This window comes from Argiope bruennichi, chromosome 1, assembly GCF_947563725.1.
Source record: "Argiope bruennichi chromosome 1, qqArgBrue1.1, whole genome shotgun sequence".
Lineage (NCBI taxonomy): Eukaryota > Metazoa > Arthropoda > Arachnida > Araneae > Araneidae > Argiope > Argiope bruennichi.
In genome coordinates, this window is record NC_079151.1 from 113,365,744 (window position 1) to 113,387,585 (window position 21,842).

A 21,842-nucleotide genomic window follows, 5' to 3' on the forward strand; every position below is an offset into this window, starting at 1 on the left:
CAGGGTGGTGGTGTTACGTTATTCTAATTCTGATTAACAGATATTTCTTGCTATTTAAACTATTCTAAATTATAATTATATATTTACAATACTAAAAAATTAAAAATTTATATTAATAATCATTTATTCAAAATTTTAAATGAGTTAATGAACATTTGAAACAATGTATGCATGATTTTCTCTGCATGTTTTTAAAAACTTTTTTATTTACAATTTTTATGCACATATTGTTTCTTTATCAAAACAGTACTTAAATCTGCACAAAATGGAAAATTAAGTATAAATTTTGTGTCGAGAAAAATCAAATAAACATGTTCATGAAATTACAGAGTTACTTAAAATAGAAATACCAAATAGGTTTTTAAATAATTTTAATATTTTTCAGTAAAAAAAAAAGTATATATTTGTTTCCCAAATATAAAAATAAATCAAATCAGTCTCTCTTCTTTAATAAAATATTATAAAAAATATAAAATACTACTACATACATATACATTTGTTTTAAAATTAATCCATTTTACATTAAATAAATCACATATCAAGAAGGAAAAGATTCTGGTGAAAGATCTATGATCTGCTTAGATGTAAAGCACTTGAAGAAATTTTTAAATGGTTCATAAATAATTAATGAAGACATGCAGCCAATGATTATGAGTTTCCTTTTGGCTCTGGATATGGCAACATTCAAACGTTTTTCATCATTGATTATTATACCTTTCTGAAATGAAAAGAATTTCCAAGTTACAACCTATATATAAATTGAACATTTTTTTTAATATAATGGAAATCTTCAATCCACTAAAATATGTTTAATGGCCATTAAATAAACTTTTAAATATTTATATATGTAATTGACAGTAATTTATTATTGTGAATCAAAATTCATTTGTCTAAAATTTTTACTTTACAGAAATATAATGTAGAATGTTACCAATATGCAATCAAACAAGTTAGAAATAATAAGCATCATAAAATAAATTTAACAAAAACATTTTAAAATCAGAATTTAATTCTTTTCTTTTTTTATCTTTTATTCATATTTTTATAAACATAATAGAATCTGGAAATAATTTTTTTCTTCTCAAATTTACTACACACACACATACACATAAAACCGAATTTTAATTATATTAGTTGACTATCTAATAATTTAATTCTAGAAATATGAAAATAAAGTATTATCATCAAGAATGGTAGTGTATAGAATTTCATACTTTTTTCATTTAAGAAAGTGAATAAAAAATCAATTGCAAAATTACACTTTATAAATATGAAACAAATCAATTTAAGCATGTGCACAATTTTTTAAATCTTTTCATAAATTGAAATCTATTTAGATGTAATAGTCTCTCAAATGGGATAAAAATAAATGTACCATCTTATAACTGATCTGTAGAGCGAAATCTTGTAGTTCTGTGGAATAATAAGTTAATCAAACCAAATGTTAATCACTTTATTTTTTCTAAAGTCTGTTCTGAAATGAGAATCAAAAGTAAATTTAGAATATTGCCTTTTTTAACACAAATATCAAGAAGATGTAATGGCCTACATTTGGAATAGATCAGGAAAACTTCTTTTCATGTTTATTGATATCATACTATTAAAAAGTAGAATAGCATTTGATTTCCTCAAAATAAACAACTAAGAGCCAAAATCAATAAAGGAAAATGTAAGTCACTATCTAATGTAACTTTTAAATCATATTATTTGTATATAAAAACTATTATTTTTCCAGAAAATTTAAAAATGTTCAAATCACAAATGTCCCTTACCTTTTCACTGTCTGATGTGGATTTATTACATTTCACACAGGAGATGATAATAACATCTTTGTCTCGTCCTTGGTATTGATCAACTGTGTTTACTTCTAAATTGTTCACATTCATTTTTCTCAGTTTATTTTCAATTAAATCAACTTGACGGCGGTACGGAGTAATAATGCCAATATCCCACTCAGAAATTTTGCACTAAAAAGACAACATTACATCAAAACATATCATTTAAACAAAAGAAGAATAAATGTAAAAAGATCCAGTGATATAATACCTTTAATAATACTTGCAAAATAGCTTGGACTAAATTCACTTCAAATTCATTCATATCTTGTGCTCTTTCAGAATGAGATAAATTCATTTGATCAGTATTTATAAATATCACAGATTTTTCTAAATCAGACTCTAAAGTCTGAATAATCCAGCTTGGAGTGGAATTCATACTATTGGTAAGACCATCTAAATTCAATACAGTAGTTGCAATATCTTCTGAACCACATTGAAGTACTCCATTGTAGGTCAGCTCATTACAAAATCTCATTATTTCTCTGAAAAAAAATCAGAATGAAACAAAAACCATAAGTTTAAATTTTAGCTTGAATATATAGTCATATATGTAGGTCAGGTAATTTACAATAATTTATTCTTTATAATTCAGCAATTTGCTAATTTGGTCTCTCCAATAGTCAAGTGTTTCCAGAGAGGTGAGTAAGTAATGTGAACAAAGAGAAGTCGCTGTATGTCAATGATTTTGTTTGTTATAAACAAGTAGGTGTTGTTCAGTTTTGCAGTATTTATTATGTATGGTGTAATCTAATAAATATGAATTTTGTTTTTAAAACATTTTAAACAAACCTCCAATTATTTAACATTTTTGTAAATCCTGCAATTCATTTATCTAATATAAACTAGATTACAGATATATTGCTTTTAATGAGTCGATCTGGATTGAAATAACTAAAAAGAAATTTTAAAATGACAGACAATATAATATTTTAGTTTAAATAAAGATATTTTTATTCAATAAAATAAATTGAGCTAAGTTCTTCCTTTGTAATATTACATGATTCAATATTGAAAAGAAGAATGAAATAAAAATATTTCATTTACCTTGTATTAACTAAAAGAAATTAAAAATAAAGAAAAACATAGGATTAACATTCCTACAACAGAATCAAATAATTGGATAAAAAATATAATAGAATAGTGACAATAAATAATATATCTATAATTATTATTTTTTTACATTTCAATTTTTTTTAAATGAATTTTTTGAGAAATAAATTTATGTAAGATGGTTTGAAATATAATAAGTAATTTCTTTTGTCAATAGCATAAAATACTGAAAATTTCATCAAACAATTTATATTAAATAAAATCTTTTTTTAATTTAATATATCTTAATATTAAGATTCATATGGATATTTTATAATTCCACAGTTCATAAACTCAAAGAATATGTTTTGTAAAAATTAAATAAAACACAAACAACGATGAAACAAATTTCTTTCAAAAATATGAATACTTCAATAAAATAAATAAATTAAATTAGAAAAAAACTTACTTATTCATTCTATACTGTATGATTAACTCCATACAATTATCAGAATTGGAAAGTCTTTCTAATAAACTCTCTTGCATTCCTTTCTCCCTAATATATCAAAAGGAATTCATAGAGTTTAAAAATGAGCATAAACAAGTAAATAAAATATAAGAAAATACTTGTTTTAAATATAAAATAACTATAAAAAATTATTTTAAATGCATCTTTTAATATGAATATTCTCCCTTATACACTGTATAAAAAAAGTAGAAGGACAGTCGTTTTCTGTAAATTTTCTATTATATTTTTTATCCTGGCAAATAGATTCGTATTTTATTTAACAATGTTTTCTTTATTTTCATGTAAAAATGAAAAAGCTACCACTATTTATAATTAGAAAGACAAGAATATATGATTTAAAGTGAGTAAAAAAGTAGAAGGACACCTACTATATTTTTTTATCTAGTGGAATGTGCACGAGTTGAAGAGTAAGTATATACTTTTTTAAACTGTTTTTTTCTCAGGAAAATGTATTTTTTAAAAATTTTACTGATGTTTCAATTTCAGAACGTTTAGAGAATGTTCAGAATGTCCCTTAAATGATTTTCAAAAGGGTCACATTGTTGCATATAAAAATGAAGGTATGGGTATTAGAGAGATTGCTTGTATATTGCACGTCAGCCCCAATAAATTTCTATATTAAAATTAAAAACAGAATAAGAAAGAAGACTGGTAGGCCTAAAAAGTTAATGCCTTATGATGAAAGAAAACTTGCTCATGAGCTTAAAAAGAATAGTGGAAGTGTTGCAAAAGTTTGAAAACAAGCAGGACTTATTCATGTGTCCAAACAATAGAACTATATCCAAAGATCCAAAAGTTTGTTTTCCAAAAACGGAGCCATCATCCAAAGTGGAAACAAACACATATTAATAATAATTTGTCTTGGGCTAAGGAACACATGTCATGGATCACAGTATGAACTTCTGTGATATTTTCAGATGAAAACAAGTTTAATTTAGTTGGTCCAGACTGTTATCAATACTAATGGCATTGTCTGAAATGTAGAACAATATTATAACTAGACAAATGGGAGGAGAAAGTTTGATGGTCTGGTAAGTAGTTGATTATGGAAGAAGAAAAAGTTTGATCTTTCTCAATAGTAGGCAGAAGCATACATACATTAATTTTCTGAATTCTGAGCTTTTTCCTTATGGCTCCAAATTAGGAGGAGAACTATGGATGTTTCAGCAAGTGGAGTCTCAATCCACACTGCCAATGGAGTTAAAAATTGGTTTTCTGCAAATAATGTGCAGGTTTTATAATGGCCATCTAAAAGCCCCCTATCTGAATATAGTAGAAAATATCTGTACAATGCTTGTCCATCGAATATACACAGGCGGGAAGCAGTTTGAATCGCTCCCTGAGCTTCGAGTAGCATTATATACATCATGGGATAATTTTTGTCAAACAGAAATCCAATCTTTGTATGATTCACTTCCAAACAGTATATTCAAAGTCATAAAAGCTAATGGAGAGTATTCCTTACTAAAACCGTTTATATTTTGTTCTTTTTATAACTATTGTGATGGATTGAATTGAGCGAGGATAGAACCTGATACCTTGTGGTTCACAGTAAAGTAACATGACCATGGTACAAAAGCAATTGTTCGTGCAGCATAGTTGTTAACTGGCTTATATGCTATTCACTACAGACTCTCCCTCCAGTGAGTCGGGGGCGAGACGAACGATATGCCTGTTAATGTATTAGATGTTGATTCTAATGTGCCTGTACCCATGTGAGTAGCGCCAAGCATTATGGCGAGCCTGTGCAGGTGAGTGGTTGCTGATGCTGCATCAAGTGAGTCTGTGATTTTGGGTTGCTGAGGGTAGATGGCGCCACAACATCTGTACGAAGGTTGAAGGTTCATCATCCGAGGTCACCAATGTTACAGATTGATATGAGCAATGATAGAACCTGGGACCTTGTGGTTCGCAGTCCAGTAACATGATCATGATACAAAAGCAATTGCTCGTGCAGCATATTTGTTAACTGCTATTCACTACACTATTCTTCTACTTTTTTTTATATGGAAAATGAAAGAAACAATTTTTGTTATCATTTATACTTTTAATATTTTTTAATATCATGATAATGATACTTATATTTTTTCGGTGAATGATTTAAAAAAACAATTCTTATAAAAATAGAAAATCCTTATTTTATTTTAAAAAATCTAGTGTCCTTCTACATTTTTACGCAGTGTATATACTTTAGCTAACTTATAAATTTTTATATTTTTAAATCTAATTGGGAAGTTTCTACTTATACCTTATATACATTTTCTTATTTCATTAATAATATTCCCTTAATTTTACCGCATTTGCTTAAAATGTAATTTGGAACATATTTTACAACCCATCTTTTTCCATAATCTTCCATGCATGATATATTTATAAATTATAAGCTGAAAGTGAAATGAATTTATGTTTTGTCAATCAAAACTTTTAATGTTAATTGCAATTTTCGTAATCATCATTGAAAAATAGGCAAATATATTGAATAAATACAATATATCTAATAAATCTTGATAATTTGCAATATAGAAAAATATCATAATGATAAACACACCTAGCCTTCTCATTCACAACCAAAGGAGGTAGCTGTTTCTCATCACCAACTAAAATGAATTTCTTTGCATGAAAGAGGGGTCCAATGCAAGCAATTTGATTGATCTGTGATGCTTCATCAACAATACAAACATCAAACTTTTTTATCTTAAAGATTGCATGACTAACAGATAGACAAGTAGCTGCCACCACCATCTAAAATAATAAAATGTGTGCATTCATGATAAAAGCTACTTAATAAATAAATAACATTCTGCAGTATTTGTGTTAATTACAAACATCTTTACAACACAAACAAAAGAAAGACACCAATAATTTTAAATCATTAGATAACCTTATACAACCTAATTCATTTTACATTTCAATTTTTGAATTGTTAAGGTGAATAGAGAAGGAAAGTACATCTAATTTAACAAGGAAAGAATTAATAAGTTAAAAGATACTTTATTTGTAGCAATTCAAATAATTTCATATCATTACCATACATGTACTTAACAAATAAGGGAAAAGCGCCTCAAATTCATTTGCATTTAAAAAAATCTGTATTATATTAATTTCAAAATGTGTTTCATTTTGTTTTAAACACTTTAAATTAATTACACTTTATACTGTTAAATATTCTTTAGATTAATTTTTAAAACATAAGCATCTGGTCAGAATTGAGAAAACTGCATTTATTTTTTGTATTTTGTTTTATAAACAAATATTCTATATTATAAAAGTGTTTTGATGAAAGTAATATTCAAACACATTTTTTTAAATGCGAACTCTAAATGCCTAAATATGTTCTAACATGCAAAGTATTTATACTGACAAATTTTAAAAACAATCAGATCTTTCGTTATTTTGTAGAAAATTTAGTGATTTCTACAAAAATTTAAACTTAGATATTTATCCCTCATATACTAATAATTATTTATTACTTAAAGACATTTTATGCAATTTTATATGATTAATTAAATTTTATTATGAATTACCATTCATATTATAGCAGTAGTCAACTTTGTCTTATAAATTAATAAACCAAATCAATATTTATAACTTTATGTACACAAAAAGTAATTTTCACAAGCCTTTAATTAATCTGATTTATATGCATAAATAAACAGAATGTAATAATGTCAAAACATTTTAATTCGTTTGTTTTAAAAATATTCAAATAAATTTATTTTGAACAGATATCCCTTTCAATTGAATAACAGATTTGAATTCATAAAGTATATGGTACAAAAAAAATAAGCAATGAATATGATTTATTAAATGCAAAATAAATAAATAATACGTATTTTGAAATAAAATATTCTAAAAAAAATCATTTAATAACATATTTAACGTTTTTCCTACATAACATTTCCTATTTTAAATGTTTTAGTTTGGAACAAGTTAAAATAATAAAAATCCAATGAAGTTTATGAAAGGTAAGCAACTAATTATTTTTAAAGATTTGTATAAAATATTTATACTGAAATTCATAGGAACACAAATATTTTTTTTATAAAATCTCAGTAGTATTGCATTATATAATTAAAAGATCAATTTCTTCTAAATTTGAGCATAAAAAAAACTATTTAAAACTTAATATAGTAAAATTCAATTACCTGCTGAGTCATAAAAGATTTAAATTGATCAACAGTAGTAAAATCTTTTGTTAAGCTTTCAAATGAAAATTTCTTTAGAGTTTGATGAATGCGAGCCTCATGACCAATTCTCACAAATGACATATGATCTTGCAATTTCAACAAAATGTTATCAATTGCAGAATGTGTATAGCTGGTCAAAAGTACTGAAATTCCCATAGAAGAAAGAAGCCTCACAAGTGCTACAATAGTTGAAGTCTTCCCTAAATGAAGAATTAAAAAAAATTTTAAAAACAAAGCAACAAATTATAATTACTTAAAACACATCATTAAAAAAATCTCTTTATCATATATCATAAATAAAGTTTATATAATAATTCCTAAAAATTAAATTTTCAGAATTTTTTTTTCCCATCCAAATTGCAGATGGAATGTAGAAGTTTTCAATTAAATAATACTCTATTTTATCATTAAATGTGCCATAAATGCATGAAAATATTATAAATATGAATATAAAACATTATAATTTTAAACAAAAAAGATGTAAAAGCCTTTATTACACAATACCTGTTCCAGGCATTCCTTTGATTATAAAATAATCTTCTGCCATCAGGGCTTTAAGAACAACTCTCTGTTGAATTTTATTAAGCACTTTCAAGATAGGGCGCCCACGTAATACCACATCTTTGGGAAGACACTTGGAAAATTTTGGATGTTGTTTCTCTATTATAAACTCTCTTAATCTAGAGGCTTCCTCTTCATTCTCCATTAAACGCATTAAATTATTGCGAATGCAAGAAGTAGCACTATTAGAAATTTGTTTATCAATCCGGAATGTACAATCTTCATATTGAGAAATTTTCGAAAAATCTCTAAAAAAAATTCAAAGCATATATTTATATCTGGGTCAAAAAATTGAAACATATATATATATATGAAATAATAATAAATCACCTTCTTATTAAATTAAATAAAAGACAAACTTTCTAACATTAAAGAAATTAGATAACTTTTTAGAATTAAATAACCAGAATTCAGAAAAGCCATATCTAAATGTCAGATTTTAAAAAAATGCTCAACTTTTATGAAACACTTTCAGTTATTCAGTTAACAACTTTCAGTTATTACAAATCTTATCAGAATCAATGTTCTTGATTCAGATAAAATTTGTAATATGAGAAAACAGAGGAATTGTACCAGTAATTTTATGTCATTTGAATATCATGAATTGAATGTTTTGGATATTTCATTGCTATCCATGAGAACATTTTCTAAACTTTATTTATTTAAATTGTTTTTCTCGTGAAGATTAATGTATTGTAATTAGCTTTTTGAGATCAGCTTGATTTAGCTCAATTAAACAAAATTGGAAGGGTAATCAATTATGATAAATTAAAAAAAACTTGAAAAAATTAAAGGAAAAAATTTTTACTAGAAAAATGATTGGATGAACTAAAATATATTACTGTTAATCTGTAGAATATTAAGAATCTATCATGCACTGTATACTGAATCATTTTTAGAAGAATCTACATAAGATGTTAAAAATGTCAAATTATAACGATGACAAATATCTTAGTAGCCAATAAACAAATAAGGTAACAAAACATTTATACAAATATATTTTAATAATAAGCCAAAATGTGTTTTGAATTTTTCAATTTTCTCCTTAGATATAAAACCAATACCTTACCATACAGAAATGGAAATAATCAAAACCCTCTGATGTTAAGATTCGGAGTCAAAATTCATTAAAATAGAATTTTATAATTATTTGGCAGCTAAAGTGTGAAAATACTAAAATAAATGACAGATAAGGCATGAGCAATTATTTTTATATATAAAAGGAAATTAATTTCCAAACAGATCCTGAATAAAGAATATTCACTTTAGACCAGTTTTCGAAATTATTGTGGATAAGATATCCCATTTAGTAAAAATGATGATAGTAGAAAAATGATAGCAAACATATCAAGATGTAAAGACTAATTTTATAATTATTTATTTTCTTTCTTTTTTTTTTTCACTGTGTTTTCAAAATATGCTAACATTTCAATTTAAAAAAATAGGAATTTTTTTTGTCAGTGTGGCCCTTATAAACTTAGACTTTGTTTACTTAGGTCATATTAGTTGAGTTTGCAAGTGAATCTGAAAAATATGCATGTATTAAATTCTTATTCAATCCTGTATTTAGACAGAATTTACCAAAGACTGTTTTAACTGGCATTTCAAGATTATATATAGAGTATTTTTGAAAATGTAATTACCTGTCTGCTGTTACTTCAACAGATTTTTCATGAATATTTACAATGTAACCCATAGAAATAGCAACTTCAGTGAGGCTTCCTTCTTTGCTTATTGCAATATAATCTCCTTCTTTCAAGCCAACACTTGTGAGTGCTGAAGCATCAGCAGTGCCTTCAGAGCGATGGAAAGTAAGGATGTAAAATACTTCACCTATTTCTTCAATCTTTTTAGCGTTTTTGTCCAGAGATAAATTACTAAGACACAGGCCTTTCTTTTCTCTAGGAGATAAAAAAATAAATCACATGTGGAAAAAAAAAAAAAAAAGAGATCTGTAAAATTTATGATTACAAATAGATTCCCCTGCCCTACTTCTTTACAATGCAGGGGGAAAAAATCATTTTTAAAATCTAAAGTACTGCATTTCAAATAACTAAATTTAAGGCCGATAAGTGTAACATTGCAGCATGTAATCAATCAAACAAAATTCTTTTATTTTTTACTTGTTGCCTTAAAAATGCAATTTCAAAAAGTAAAAAATTATAGCATTTAAACTTTGGAAGTTAATTCCTTTCAAGATTAACTTAATTCTTTCAGCAGATACACAATTTATTTTACAAAATATTTTCTTCTTCAATATATATATATATATATATATATATATATATAATTACTTATAATATCATTGCACAAAATTAATAAATAGCATAATTCAGAAATTGCATATTTGAACCATATATATATGCCAATAAATATATAAATAACAAAAACTAGCAATAATATACAGAATCTATAAAGTTTGAAAAAAATTATTGCTCATGAAGTAAGATTCATTCAATAGTAGAGAAACTGACAATTAATATGAAAGTATTATTGTCTCTAGGTGTGTTTGGTTTCTGTGTGTAACTGTTTCATATATCAAAAAAATATTACCAAGAAAAGATATTAAATATTCAGTTTTCTAAATAAATGCTTACCTTTCTAAAAATAAAATTTGTAAAAAAAAAAAAATATTAAGTAAAGAATCAGAAGTATGCATAATTTGCATTGCTTATAACAGCAAAACTTGAGTGATGTTGTTCAATTTTAACCCTCCCCTCCCCTGAATCATAGGTTTTTATAAATTAAAGTTGGCATATCTCATTCCACATCAAATAATTCTAATTAGTGTAAAACTCTCATACCACCCTTTGCTTTATTTAATATCTGCATAAATAAAAATGGAAATATTTGTTTGTTCAAAATCTTAAATTTTTTAAAGTTCTTTACTGATTGCTTTAAAATTTTGACATAATGTTGCATTTGAATATGTGCATGTTTTTATACACTTATTATATAGATATCACACCAGTGATAGATTTAAAAAAAACTTTAAAAATAGCACCATCTATTGGGCATAAAATAAACAGACACTAAATTAAAAATATTTTATGATTCTATTTCAATGTTTTCAATTTTATAATTCCATTTGAATGTCTCCAACTGCATTGTTATATCGTATTTTCATAGATTTCTATTTATTTTCATTTTGACTTAATTATTTTGTATGACATTACATTGGAATTGAGCTATGTTGTTTATCATAGTGTACATTTCAAAAATATACTTTATATTTTATTTTTACAATGCTTTTTTTTATCTTGATTTTCTTTAACTATTTTCCTCATTTTGAACTGCAACTGATAGTGGAATTTACCTGTGTGAATTGATTTTCAAGTGAATTTAAATTATGTTATGAAATTGACTTCCTCAGAGTGCACAGATTTTAAAAAATCTGGTTTGTCATTGTGTTGGAACTGAGCTATGTCAATTGGTCTGTATTTGTTAGTATTTTTTATACTTCATTTTTTAGTTCACGTTTTCTCCCCTTTTTTAATGTTTTAAGGCTTTTTATGTTATGATCTAACATGTACAAAGAAACTAAGATAGGCAAACTGCCTTTGTCTTTATTGGCATGCAAAAATTAATGTCTTAGAAGCAATAATCTTGATAGAACCTGTTATAAGTGAAGATGTCTTAATTTCTTGTATTCTTATGATTCCAATGGATGTGCCATTCCAGTTTAAGAGATTGCAATTTCCATTTCGCCTGGAGTTTGCAATCACCAACAATAAAGCTCAGGGTCAATCTTTAGAATTGTGTGGTTTAGATCTAGACACAGATTGCTTTTCATATGTATATTTATATGTCATACAATCTCTATATCTGCATAGACAATGGGACAATGAAAAATACTGTATACCCAGAAACACTGTGAAACTAAATATATCAGAAACATGCACTTCCTTATTTCCTTCCCCCCCCCATTTAATTAGACTGAGCCACAGCAATGCATGGCCAGAAACAGCTAATAAGAATAAAATTATTGATTAAATAAGAATCAAAGTACTGATTATGTTACTTCCATTAACTTTTCAAATAGAACAGATAAATATTTCCTAATCACCTTCAAACAAGACAAGAATTTGTTGTCCAATCTAATGGCTTGAAATTAACATATTTAATTTATAACATCATATCTTAATACTAAAAAAGCTTGCATGTTCTAACATGGTTCCAATTTCATGTGTGCAACTGTAGAACACTTAAAAGTTGTATCAAATTGTTTACGGCTGTTGGGCTACTTTTAAATATTTTAAAACACTTTTAACTTTTTCTTTCTAGTAAATGTTTAAAAGGATCCATAAAATTCATGCACTAAAACAAAATCGGCTGTCGTTTTCTTAAAAGAAATATATAACATGCACAAAAGTTTTAGCTTCATAAAAGTGTGTGTGTGTTTTTAAATCTTTTCCAATTAGGCTTCTAATTCAAATCATAACTCTGATGAGATTACAAGTGGTTTTCAATCCCAGGCAAACAAGTACATTTGTGCATGCAAGTGTGCAGAAGAAGAAAAATATGAAATAAAGAGCAAGTAGCAGAATAATAATAGGGTTGTTAAAAAAATACAACTGTGTCGAACTCAATGAATTCATCACCTTATTTTTCATCATTGCTATATCTTCATTCATATATTATAAGCCAGTGAAACACAATCAGATCTTGCAAACTTTGATATGTATACATTTGTCTAATAACTTAAAGAAATAGACTTATCAGATGATGACTAGTTAGAAAAAGGCTAAATTGTCTATAAAATCTTATTAATGTTTAATAAAAAATATTTGAACATTTCAGAATTTTATAATCATTATTTATGAAAGTTACAAATTTATTTATGAAGTAATGATTTTAAATAGCATAAATCTATAAAACTTTTACAATATCAAATTAATCTATAACCATAAATGTACAATTAGTAAGTAAACACAACAAGAAAAAAATGTAGTTTTACCTATAAATAGATTCTTCTGTCCAAAATGCATTAGAAAGAGCTGCGTTACATGATTCGAGAAGTAACAAATTAGACCAATGCACAAAATACTCTAAATGTCTAGAGTTTAGATGATTTGTAGTAGAAGAAATCAAAGAAATCATGGCATGATTGACTTCCAAATTTTTGTCTTCAGAAAGAGCTCTAGATAAAATAATTTAAATTTCACAACATTTATTTTAGATTATAAATCAAATTATTTACAGTTCATTCACATTTTTTGTAAAAATAAACCCTTATAATTAGATAATTAGGAGCTAAATTACTAGAATTGAATGAAAATAAAATGAATAAATGAAGATTTTCTGGTCTCCATAATTAATTAATTTGCAACAAATTAAAAAATAGCAAATAACACAAATTTTTAAATTTTATTTTTTCTTCAATTAGCATTTTTTTTCAAAGGTTCTTAATTTTTCAAATGTTTTTCCTTTAATAAGTTTATATCATAACAACAAAATTTTTTATGATCATTACATATATTTCCTTCATAAAAATTTCTTATAAAGCAATTATCTTCTTCTGATAAAGCAATAGAAAAAAAAATTAAACTCCCATTTTACATATACAACACAAAATCATCAGTAATATATAGTGAAAAAATAACTAAACACAATGGACCTTAAACAATCTACAAATGACTAAGTTGAATGTATATTTAAAATAGTTCCATAAAATATCCTGCATTCCCTGGATTTTATTTTGCAAAGTTGTCTCTTATAATATATATAAACATAATATGTTAGTTGTTAAATGACAGAGAGAATTTTCCTTTAAAAAAACACATTTTTATCTTGTTTCTTCATTGTCAGATTAAAAGTTTTTTTTCTTTTTTTTTTTATCCTTTCTGCAGATGCCTGAGTTAGAAAAAGAGGCACTGGAAATACATTAGAGAAAGAACTTTAACTAAAAAAAAGTTGGCTTAGCATTTTGTTTAAACATGTGATTTTTATATGATATGACAGTTCTAAGCCAGACAGTTAAAATCACAGAAACTAGACCCTTAGAGAAATGGGGAAAAGAGAAATCATTCAGAAATAATGATATAATAATAGTAAGAATGCTAATAATTTATATTTGTAATAACAGATATTCATAAAAAAAGCAATTTTTAACATTTTTATAAATAAAATATAGATATAACTTCATTTTATACCTTTGATAAACAGTGCAAGGGAGAAGATAAGGGCACTTTCCACAAAGTCTTTTATTATTCAAAGGCTTTGGAAGATGACAATGCTCAATGTCAGAAACATCTACATTTCTTTGCATCCATTTAGAAGTATAAAAAGCAAGCTCATTTCGCAATTGAATCAAACCCCTGCGTGAATTATGATCAGCACTAACTAATTTCATATTTGCAACATCCCGTAAATAAAGCAGTAAACCATCAGACATTTCTTTGGTACGTTCTTCCATCATTAGTATATATAAATTCACTTGGCCAATATGTTCTGCAGAATAAGTTGCACGCCCAGTTTTCAACTCAAGAGGCAGAATCTAGCAAAAAATAAGAAACAAAACTAAAAGTGAATACCTAACGATAACTTATCACACAAATCATAAATAAAAATAAAATTAAACAAAATAATGTAAGATATAGTTGAAAGATATAATCAGAAGAAAATAGACATTAGAATCCATTAATATAATAATAAGAGTTAGAGAATGCTCATTCCTCTCAACCACATTGTGAGTCTTTAAGGATCAATATGTGATCCATGCTAGCTTTGCTTGCTCGCCATATATTTATTAATTTCTGCTAGCAATAAGAAATTATAAATACATTCATTAGTAAAAGTAAATTTTTATTATTTTAAATTACACTAGTATAGAGACTACTAGTATTAATTTTACATCAATTATCAAAAATTAAATCATCGATTTTTAAAACTAAAATTTTCTGGTAATAGACAGATGCATCTGTAAATGTTAACATTCAAAAATATATAATTCTGAGATATTTAAAAATCAAATTTGAATTTACATTTCCACCTTGTTTTGATGAGATGTATTTCATCAAAATTAGTTGACATAATATTCATAACATTGAAATAATTGCTAAAGACACAATTATTAATAAGATTAATCTAGTTATATCAATCAAGTTTGATAAATATATCTTATCTCATAAAATACCATATTATTTTTATCACATTACTTTAAAATATGATTGAGCAATAATGCTAGAGTATTTTGAGTGGTAAGCTATATTTAAAAGTGGCAAAATTAGTTGGAAACTATTGGCGATACTTGTGAAATTTGCAAATTTAATAATATATAGTGAATAACTATTTATCTTTCTAGTGAAAAACATTTCTGTAAAGTAAAACATATACACCTCTATTTCCAACTGGTTTTTTTAAATAATTCTTTACTTTGATTTCTCATTTTCGACTATTTCAATTTATTATCGAAACTACTTAATTTACATTGATTTTATTGTATTAACCAACTCCAAATAACAGCTTATGCCACATTTTTTTGACAAGGCAAGCATGAAAACAAATCAAACATGGAAGTTGCCAAAATGTTTTATATAGAGAGATTACAGAAAAGTTTCAAGTTCATAGATAGCAATATATGCATGCTAATATATATATATATATAAACACATGAAAATAAATATATGACACACATTAAATATAATGCCTGCAATACACTAAAGTTGTAATATTTATGTAATAAGCATAGTATGAACATAACGTTTGAGAAAGGCAGAATATTAGCATACATATTAATCAATAAGAAGGGGGGATTATTTTTAATAAAATGTATCACCATATTTTTCAGTGAAAGTTTACAATTATTGGCTCTTTAAAACAATAAATATTAAAAATATAAGATACTCTAATTTTCACAAATTTCAAAATTGAGAGTAAATATTTAGTGAGCAATTATAAAAATTACTTTTGTAGTTTGCTGAAATGATGTTTTAACAGTCATATCAATCTTTCCTTTAATGCCATATTTAGGACTCCATATGTTATCTTCTATCCCTTCAACTTGAGTAACTTGTAGATTGTTAGAATGTACTTTCCCTTTAAATGTACAGTGCTTCTGTATCCAGTTAGCAATGCTAGGCACATATTCTTGAACCTTTTCTCTGATTTCTGCTTCTGATGACTCTTGACAACTTCTGTAAATGGCAAAATAAACATGAAATCCTGCTTTGAATTCTTAAAATGATGATGTATCAATATAAGAATTATTTCTGTATGCTATGTTTCACATAATTTTTTGTGACAGTAAAAAACATTTCAAAATTATTTATAATTAACTTTGAGTGGCAAAAATACTAATTTCAGCAAAAATGAAATGTTAAAGCCAGAAATCTAGTGTAAAAACATAAATTTTTAAATATTCTTTTGAAGATAAATACACTTTGTATAATTTATATCACAGTTATACAAATATACTGTTACAGATATCGTCCGGAGGATACAACAAACTGGATAAGAAAAAATTAGCTTTACTCCATGAAAAACACAGCAATTGCAAAAAACAAAAATATGGTCAAGATACACAAAAAGAATATAGATTTGCAGACACTAACAACCCAAGGACACAATAAATCATTAAATGGGAAACAGCTCAGCGTGAACAGAATTAATAGTCGCTTCTACTCCTCACATTTATATGGGTTTCTAACAGGACATTGAATTTTCCAAAATATCGAGATTTTTGTTCCTAACAGAGATAGAACAAAACTCTTGTATTTTAGAGAAACTTCATTTTTGTTGCCAACAATGGCAATTATTAAGAACCATTTTATATTTCTCTTTCTTACTATAAGATTAACATGGCAGGATATCTGTATTACAGATTTATTGCAAAATTCTTTGAAAAAAAAAATAAAAGTAGGAATACTTACAAGCAAATTAAATTTTCTCTTTTCTTCAAAACTTTTTCAAGAATGTCATTTATTTCTTTTGAAGAACTGATGTGATTATTTACAGCCTATTAAAGACAAGACACACTCATTTTTTAACAAATTAGAAAAATCACTCAGTAAATATATTTATGTTCAAATTTAAAAAAAAATGGAAAAAGCTTATGTTATATAAGATTTGTCCAATTTGTCATTTATAATAATGTAGTAAAATATCAATATAACTTCTGCATTTTTTTAAGGCAAAGAGCTTATGTAACACGTATTTAAAAAAAAAAAAAAAAAAAAAAAACATTTTAAACAATCTATTTCACATGATTTAAAATTTATATAAGATATAAAATGAATCAAATAATTTACAAATATAATGCAAATAAAAATCTCCCTTTTTTCTGAGGATATACTCTATTTTTAATTTTAAATAAAAACTGTAGTTAATTGTGGAAAAGTCAAAATTTTGAAAATGTCTTTTTGGAACTTTGCTCTTATCTTTAAACTAATACCTTCATACATTTCACAGGCTTCCTTTAAGTGATGCAAATGATCACTTGCTAAACATGGCATGCAATATAAATATGAAGATATTTAATATATCAAAAACAAATATGCCAGAATAACAAGAAAAAGTCACATTTTCTTGCAAGGATAATAAAATACCTGTTGAAATATATCATGAACCAGATTTCCAATCATCATAACATTATTTCCAGAAGACCATTTTGGTAAAATGTGATTCAAAGCAGCTTTCCTCATACAGAAAAGAGTTGATACAACAGCTGTACTTGACAAAAGAAAGTCTGGATTAATTACAAGAAATCCAGAATAATTATCTACTACAGCAGTATTATTTTCAAATTCCTGCAATATATGCACTGAATCTCCAACATTCACCAAACTGTCAGTCCTGAAATGAACAAAAATAATTATTTAGTTCAGATCAAAAAAGAAATAGCCAGGACTGTTATAAAACTCAAATTATTTAAAATTTCTATTTCAATATTTCTTACTCTTAGTATTATTAAATCTATATAATGCTATAGGCAAGGTCTAGATGGGAAACATATAAACTTTATTTTCTTAGGCACCTCATCAAAATTGACCCTTTGGTGAGGAAATCCATAACAGAAGTTATCAATGTATCATGATATAAACTTAGTAATTGATATTAAGGATAAGAAAAAATACAAACAATCACTAAATACTTAAAGCAAATTATTTTTCCAAATTAAAAACCCCATACCATTTTTTAAATGTTCAATAAGAAGTTTCAGTCACTTAAATTATAATACAAAAATCACTTGCTTCAATCATCAGCAAAAAATTGAATTTAATAAAAAGGCATTAATTATTTTCTTCTCTTAAAAACATTTTTTATAGGATTTCTCAAATAATGAATTACAACAATTGAATTAATGCATTAGATTTAATCAAAGAATGATTCAAAATGTTTGATTAAAAGTAGAATTTATGTAATAGAGAAATTAGCATGAAATATTATTTGCATGCCCTCTTCCCCAAAGACCTTGATTTATTACAATTCATAACTTTATTTTTTGAAGCATTGTGTAAATTAAAAGTAATGTAAAATTGTTTCAGTAAAAAGTTAAAAACAGAAAAAAAAAAAACTTATAATGTAACTACTATTTTTTACAGATAATAAATAATATGGCCATATGATATAAAATTGGCAGAAAAATTAAAAATTTAATTTAAAATAGATACTGAGTATACATTGTAAGTATATACTTTTTTTTTTTTTGCAGCAAGATTTTTGATGCAGTCAATATATATTCAAAATGTACCACTCTTCTAATAGCTTCATCAAAACCAGCCAAATTTGCCAAGTAAAGGCACCAAATAATGTATGAGTAATGCATTATTTGGTGCTTTTACTTGGCAAAATCTATGCAAGTTTGACATGCATAGATTTTGTAACTTTTGTATTGGAAAAAAAATGACATTAATGATTACAACTGTTAAAGAATTAGCAGATAAATATCAATTTTCCTAAGAAGAAACCAGCTAAACATACAATACAAAATCATTAGGTAATTACCAAAACCCTTTCAAAATGCATTTGTTCAAATCTCCAAAGGATGATTTCAAGGTCAACTCAAGTTCATTCATCTTAGTCCTGCAAACACTTTTCACTTGAAACAAAATTTTATTCTCTATAAAGCTAAAAACAAAGAAAACATTTTAGTCAACAGAAAACAACAGTAATTTATTATAATTTTTTTTTATATAAAAAGAATATTAATTTCATTATCTATTCATTCTTTTTAAAGAGCATATGCGATAACTTCATTATTCTGCTTGCTTCCAATAGAAATGTTTTAAGTAAATTGCAATATATTTTAAAATTCATTTCTTTGCTTATTTATTTTATTTTCTTAAAGCTCATAGCATTAATATTGCAAAACTTCAAATTAATTCCATATTTTTTCAATAATTAAACATGCATTATTTATCCATCTCAATTTATACGAATTATTAATAGAATAAATTGCATCTGGAAAACTAATTATATCCTCTCCCTTTTTAAAATTTCTATGTATGCAATATATGTTATACTTGAATATAAATGACTCCTACAATTAAGTTCTTCTAAGAAAAATAAAATAAAATGAGAGATTCATTTATGAAGACTGTTAATACAACTCAAAAATGCAATGAGAGAGAAATATATTACAAACAAGCATTTAAAAATATATAATTAAGAATACTTCAAATTTCTTGCTTTTTTTAAATTTTACATAATAAAAAAAAAAACATACTCAATGAAAATAGTAAATTAAGATACTCATTTACTTATATATACTTTCTCTTCAACTGAAAATGTATTATGTGGTTATTACACCAGTATCAAAAAAATGTTGTACCAAATTATATTTTTTATGCAGATGCATATTTTATTAATTTTCAGCACCTTTTTAATAAAAAATGCACTTATGATTAATTCTTAGTGAGCTGATCCATAACTTACTTGGATTTTCTTATTTCAGACTTTCGAGAACATTTTGAAATCGATGTATTCATTTCTGTAAAACTATCACATGCTTTCCAATCCAAATCATCCAACCAAGAAACTGAATTTTCAGAACCCAATATTACATCCTCATTTTCATTGGATGAAATATTCATTTTTTCTGATACTTGAATACAGTTTTTATTTTCTTGTAAAGAATGATTCGACAAGGAATAGTCTGTGAACTTAATTCTGTCATCCAAATCTATCTTCAAATTCTGTACATCTTTACAAATGTTATTATTATATGAACTTGCATCAAATGTTCCAGAAGGATTTGAGTCTTTTTTTATGTCAGTGTCAGTAATTAATACAGAATGAGTATTATTTAATAGAAACTTATTTGTAGATTCTTTAAAAGGGCAGCTTACTCTCAATTGCTCTTCGCACGAACTGGATTGTTTCAAATCAGACCTGTCCTTTTGTTTTAAACTAGATTTAGATAATTTTGGACTGATTTTATTTTCTACTTTTCCATTTTTAATATTTCCAGATGTATCTGTTTCATTTTTAATATTATTACTTACATTACAAGTATCAAGATTAGACTCTGCCACAGTTGGTAACTTCATGGAACTAGGATTATCACAAACAGGATCACTTTTTTTTTGACATTCAGGAAATAACATAACTCTAGCAGTGTTATTAATAGAAGCATTAACTTTAAAGTCATCTAGCTTTTTAACTGGAGATAATTCTTTTTTTAAATAGTTAAATAATGTAACTTGTTTAGCCTTATCTTTGAATTTCTTGAATTCAGGTGAAACTCCACTTGTTTTCTTCCGCTTAACATTCTGAGGTGGTTTCCTCATGTTTTTAAGATTTGGCTTCAAACTCACAGAATTAGCCAAATCTAATAGTTTCTTTCTCTGAATTTTTGGAGTTGGAGGCACAAAATCATCATTATCAGATAACTGATCCATTGTTTTAAGTCAAATTCAACCTACAAAGAAAGAAAGAAAATATTCTCTTAATCTTAGCACAGAAAAAGATTTTCTAGATATAATTTAAATAATTAAAAAATTTTAAAATTCATTTTGATTTAAAAATTTGTATCAGTCTTTAAATAACAATGCTTAAAGATCCTTTGCTTTATTTAAAAAAAAAAAAAAATTGCAGAATGATCTAGAAAAGCATCCCATAAATCTTTCACACAAATGTCAAAGCAATAATCAATAATTTTTTTTAAAAAGCAAAAAAGAAATAGTTTTTTAGGAATTCAAAAATTATTACGAAGCTTAATAAAGAAACGATGTTTGAATAAAGGCACTGCATTTACAAGAATAATAAAAACAAAAACGACTAAAATGCCTTTAATTTATATTCTTTATTAATAAGTTACATACAAGAAATTCTTCCACTTAAAAATAAATATCAATACAATATTTACAAAATCTATTAAACATTAATAAAAAATAATAATTTTTGCATTATTATAGTCGGATAAATATTCAGCATTTTTTTTTCTTTCTATGGAGATCAACAAAACAATTTTAAGTTTTCTAAAAAATTTTACCTTAGGCTTCCAACTTTAAATTCATTTAAAATTTTCTATTAATTTTTTACTTAAGAGGCTTGAGCTAAAAACGAGGTACTGCTCAATTTTCTTACAGTATCAATTTTGAAAATGTCTTACATTATAAAAAAATGGATAGAAAATTCATAAATAATAACGAAATTTTAAAATTTATAATAATTGCATGGCTATTACTTCGAAATGTTTACAATTGCTTTATAACCCTATTTAATAAAAATCAGCTGTCGATCCAATGTAAACAAAAA

General features: G+C 25.6%; 1 protein-coding gene across 2 annotated transcripts; it reads right to left on the bottom strand.

The window, feature by feature from the left end:
• Nucleotides 1–444: 444 nt before the first annotated feature.
• LOC129981002 (DNA replication ATP-dependent helicase/nuclease DNA2-like) lies at nt 445–21,842 on the bottom strand. 2 transcript variants are annotated; one of them, XM_056091583.1, is made up of 16 exons: nt 21,577–21,842; nt 20,019–21,003; nt 19,089–19,211; nt 17,690–17,936; nt 17,015–17,100; nt 16,051–16,279; nt 14,297–14,640; nt 13,102–13,284; nt 9,788–10,045; nt 8,088–8,392; nt 7,542–7,783; nt 5,945–6,138; nt 3,337–3,423; nt 2,047–2,320; nt 1,773–1,967; nt 445–718 (listed from the first exon to the last, which is right to left on the bottom strand). In XM_056091583.1, exons 2-16 carry the CDS (start codon nt 20,981–20,983, stop codon nt 539–541), a joined length of 3,912 nt encoding a protein of 1,303 aa, XP_055947558.1. In that variant the 5' UTR covers nt 20,984–21,003; nt 21,577–21,842; the 3' UTR covers nt 445–538. The 2 variants fall into 2 exon arrangements, with proteins under 2 accessions (XP_055947558.1, XP_055947567.1); XM_056091592.1 differs by having other exon boundaries at nt 21,772–21,824.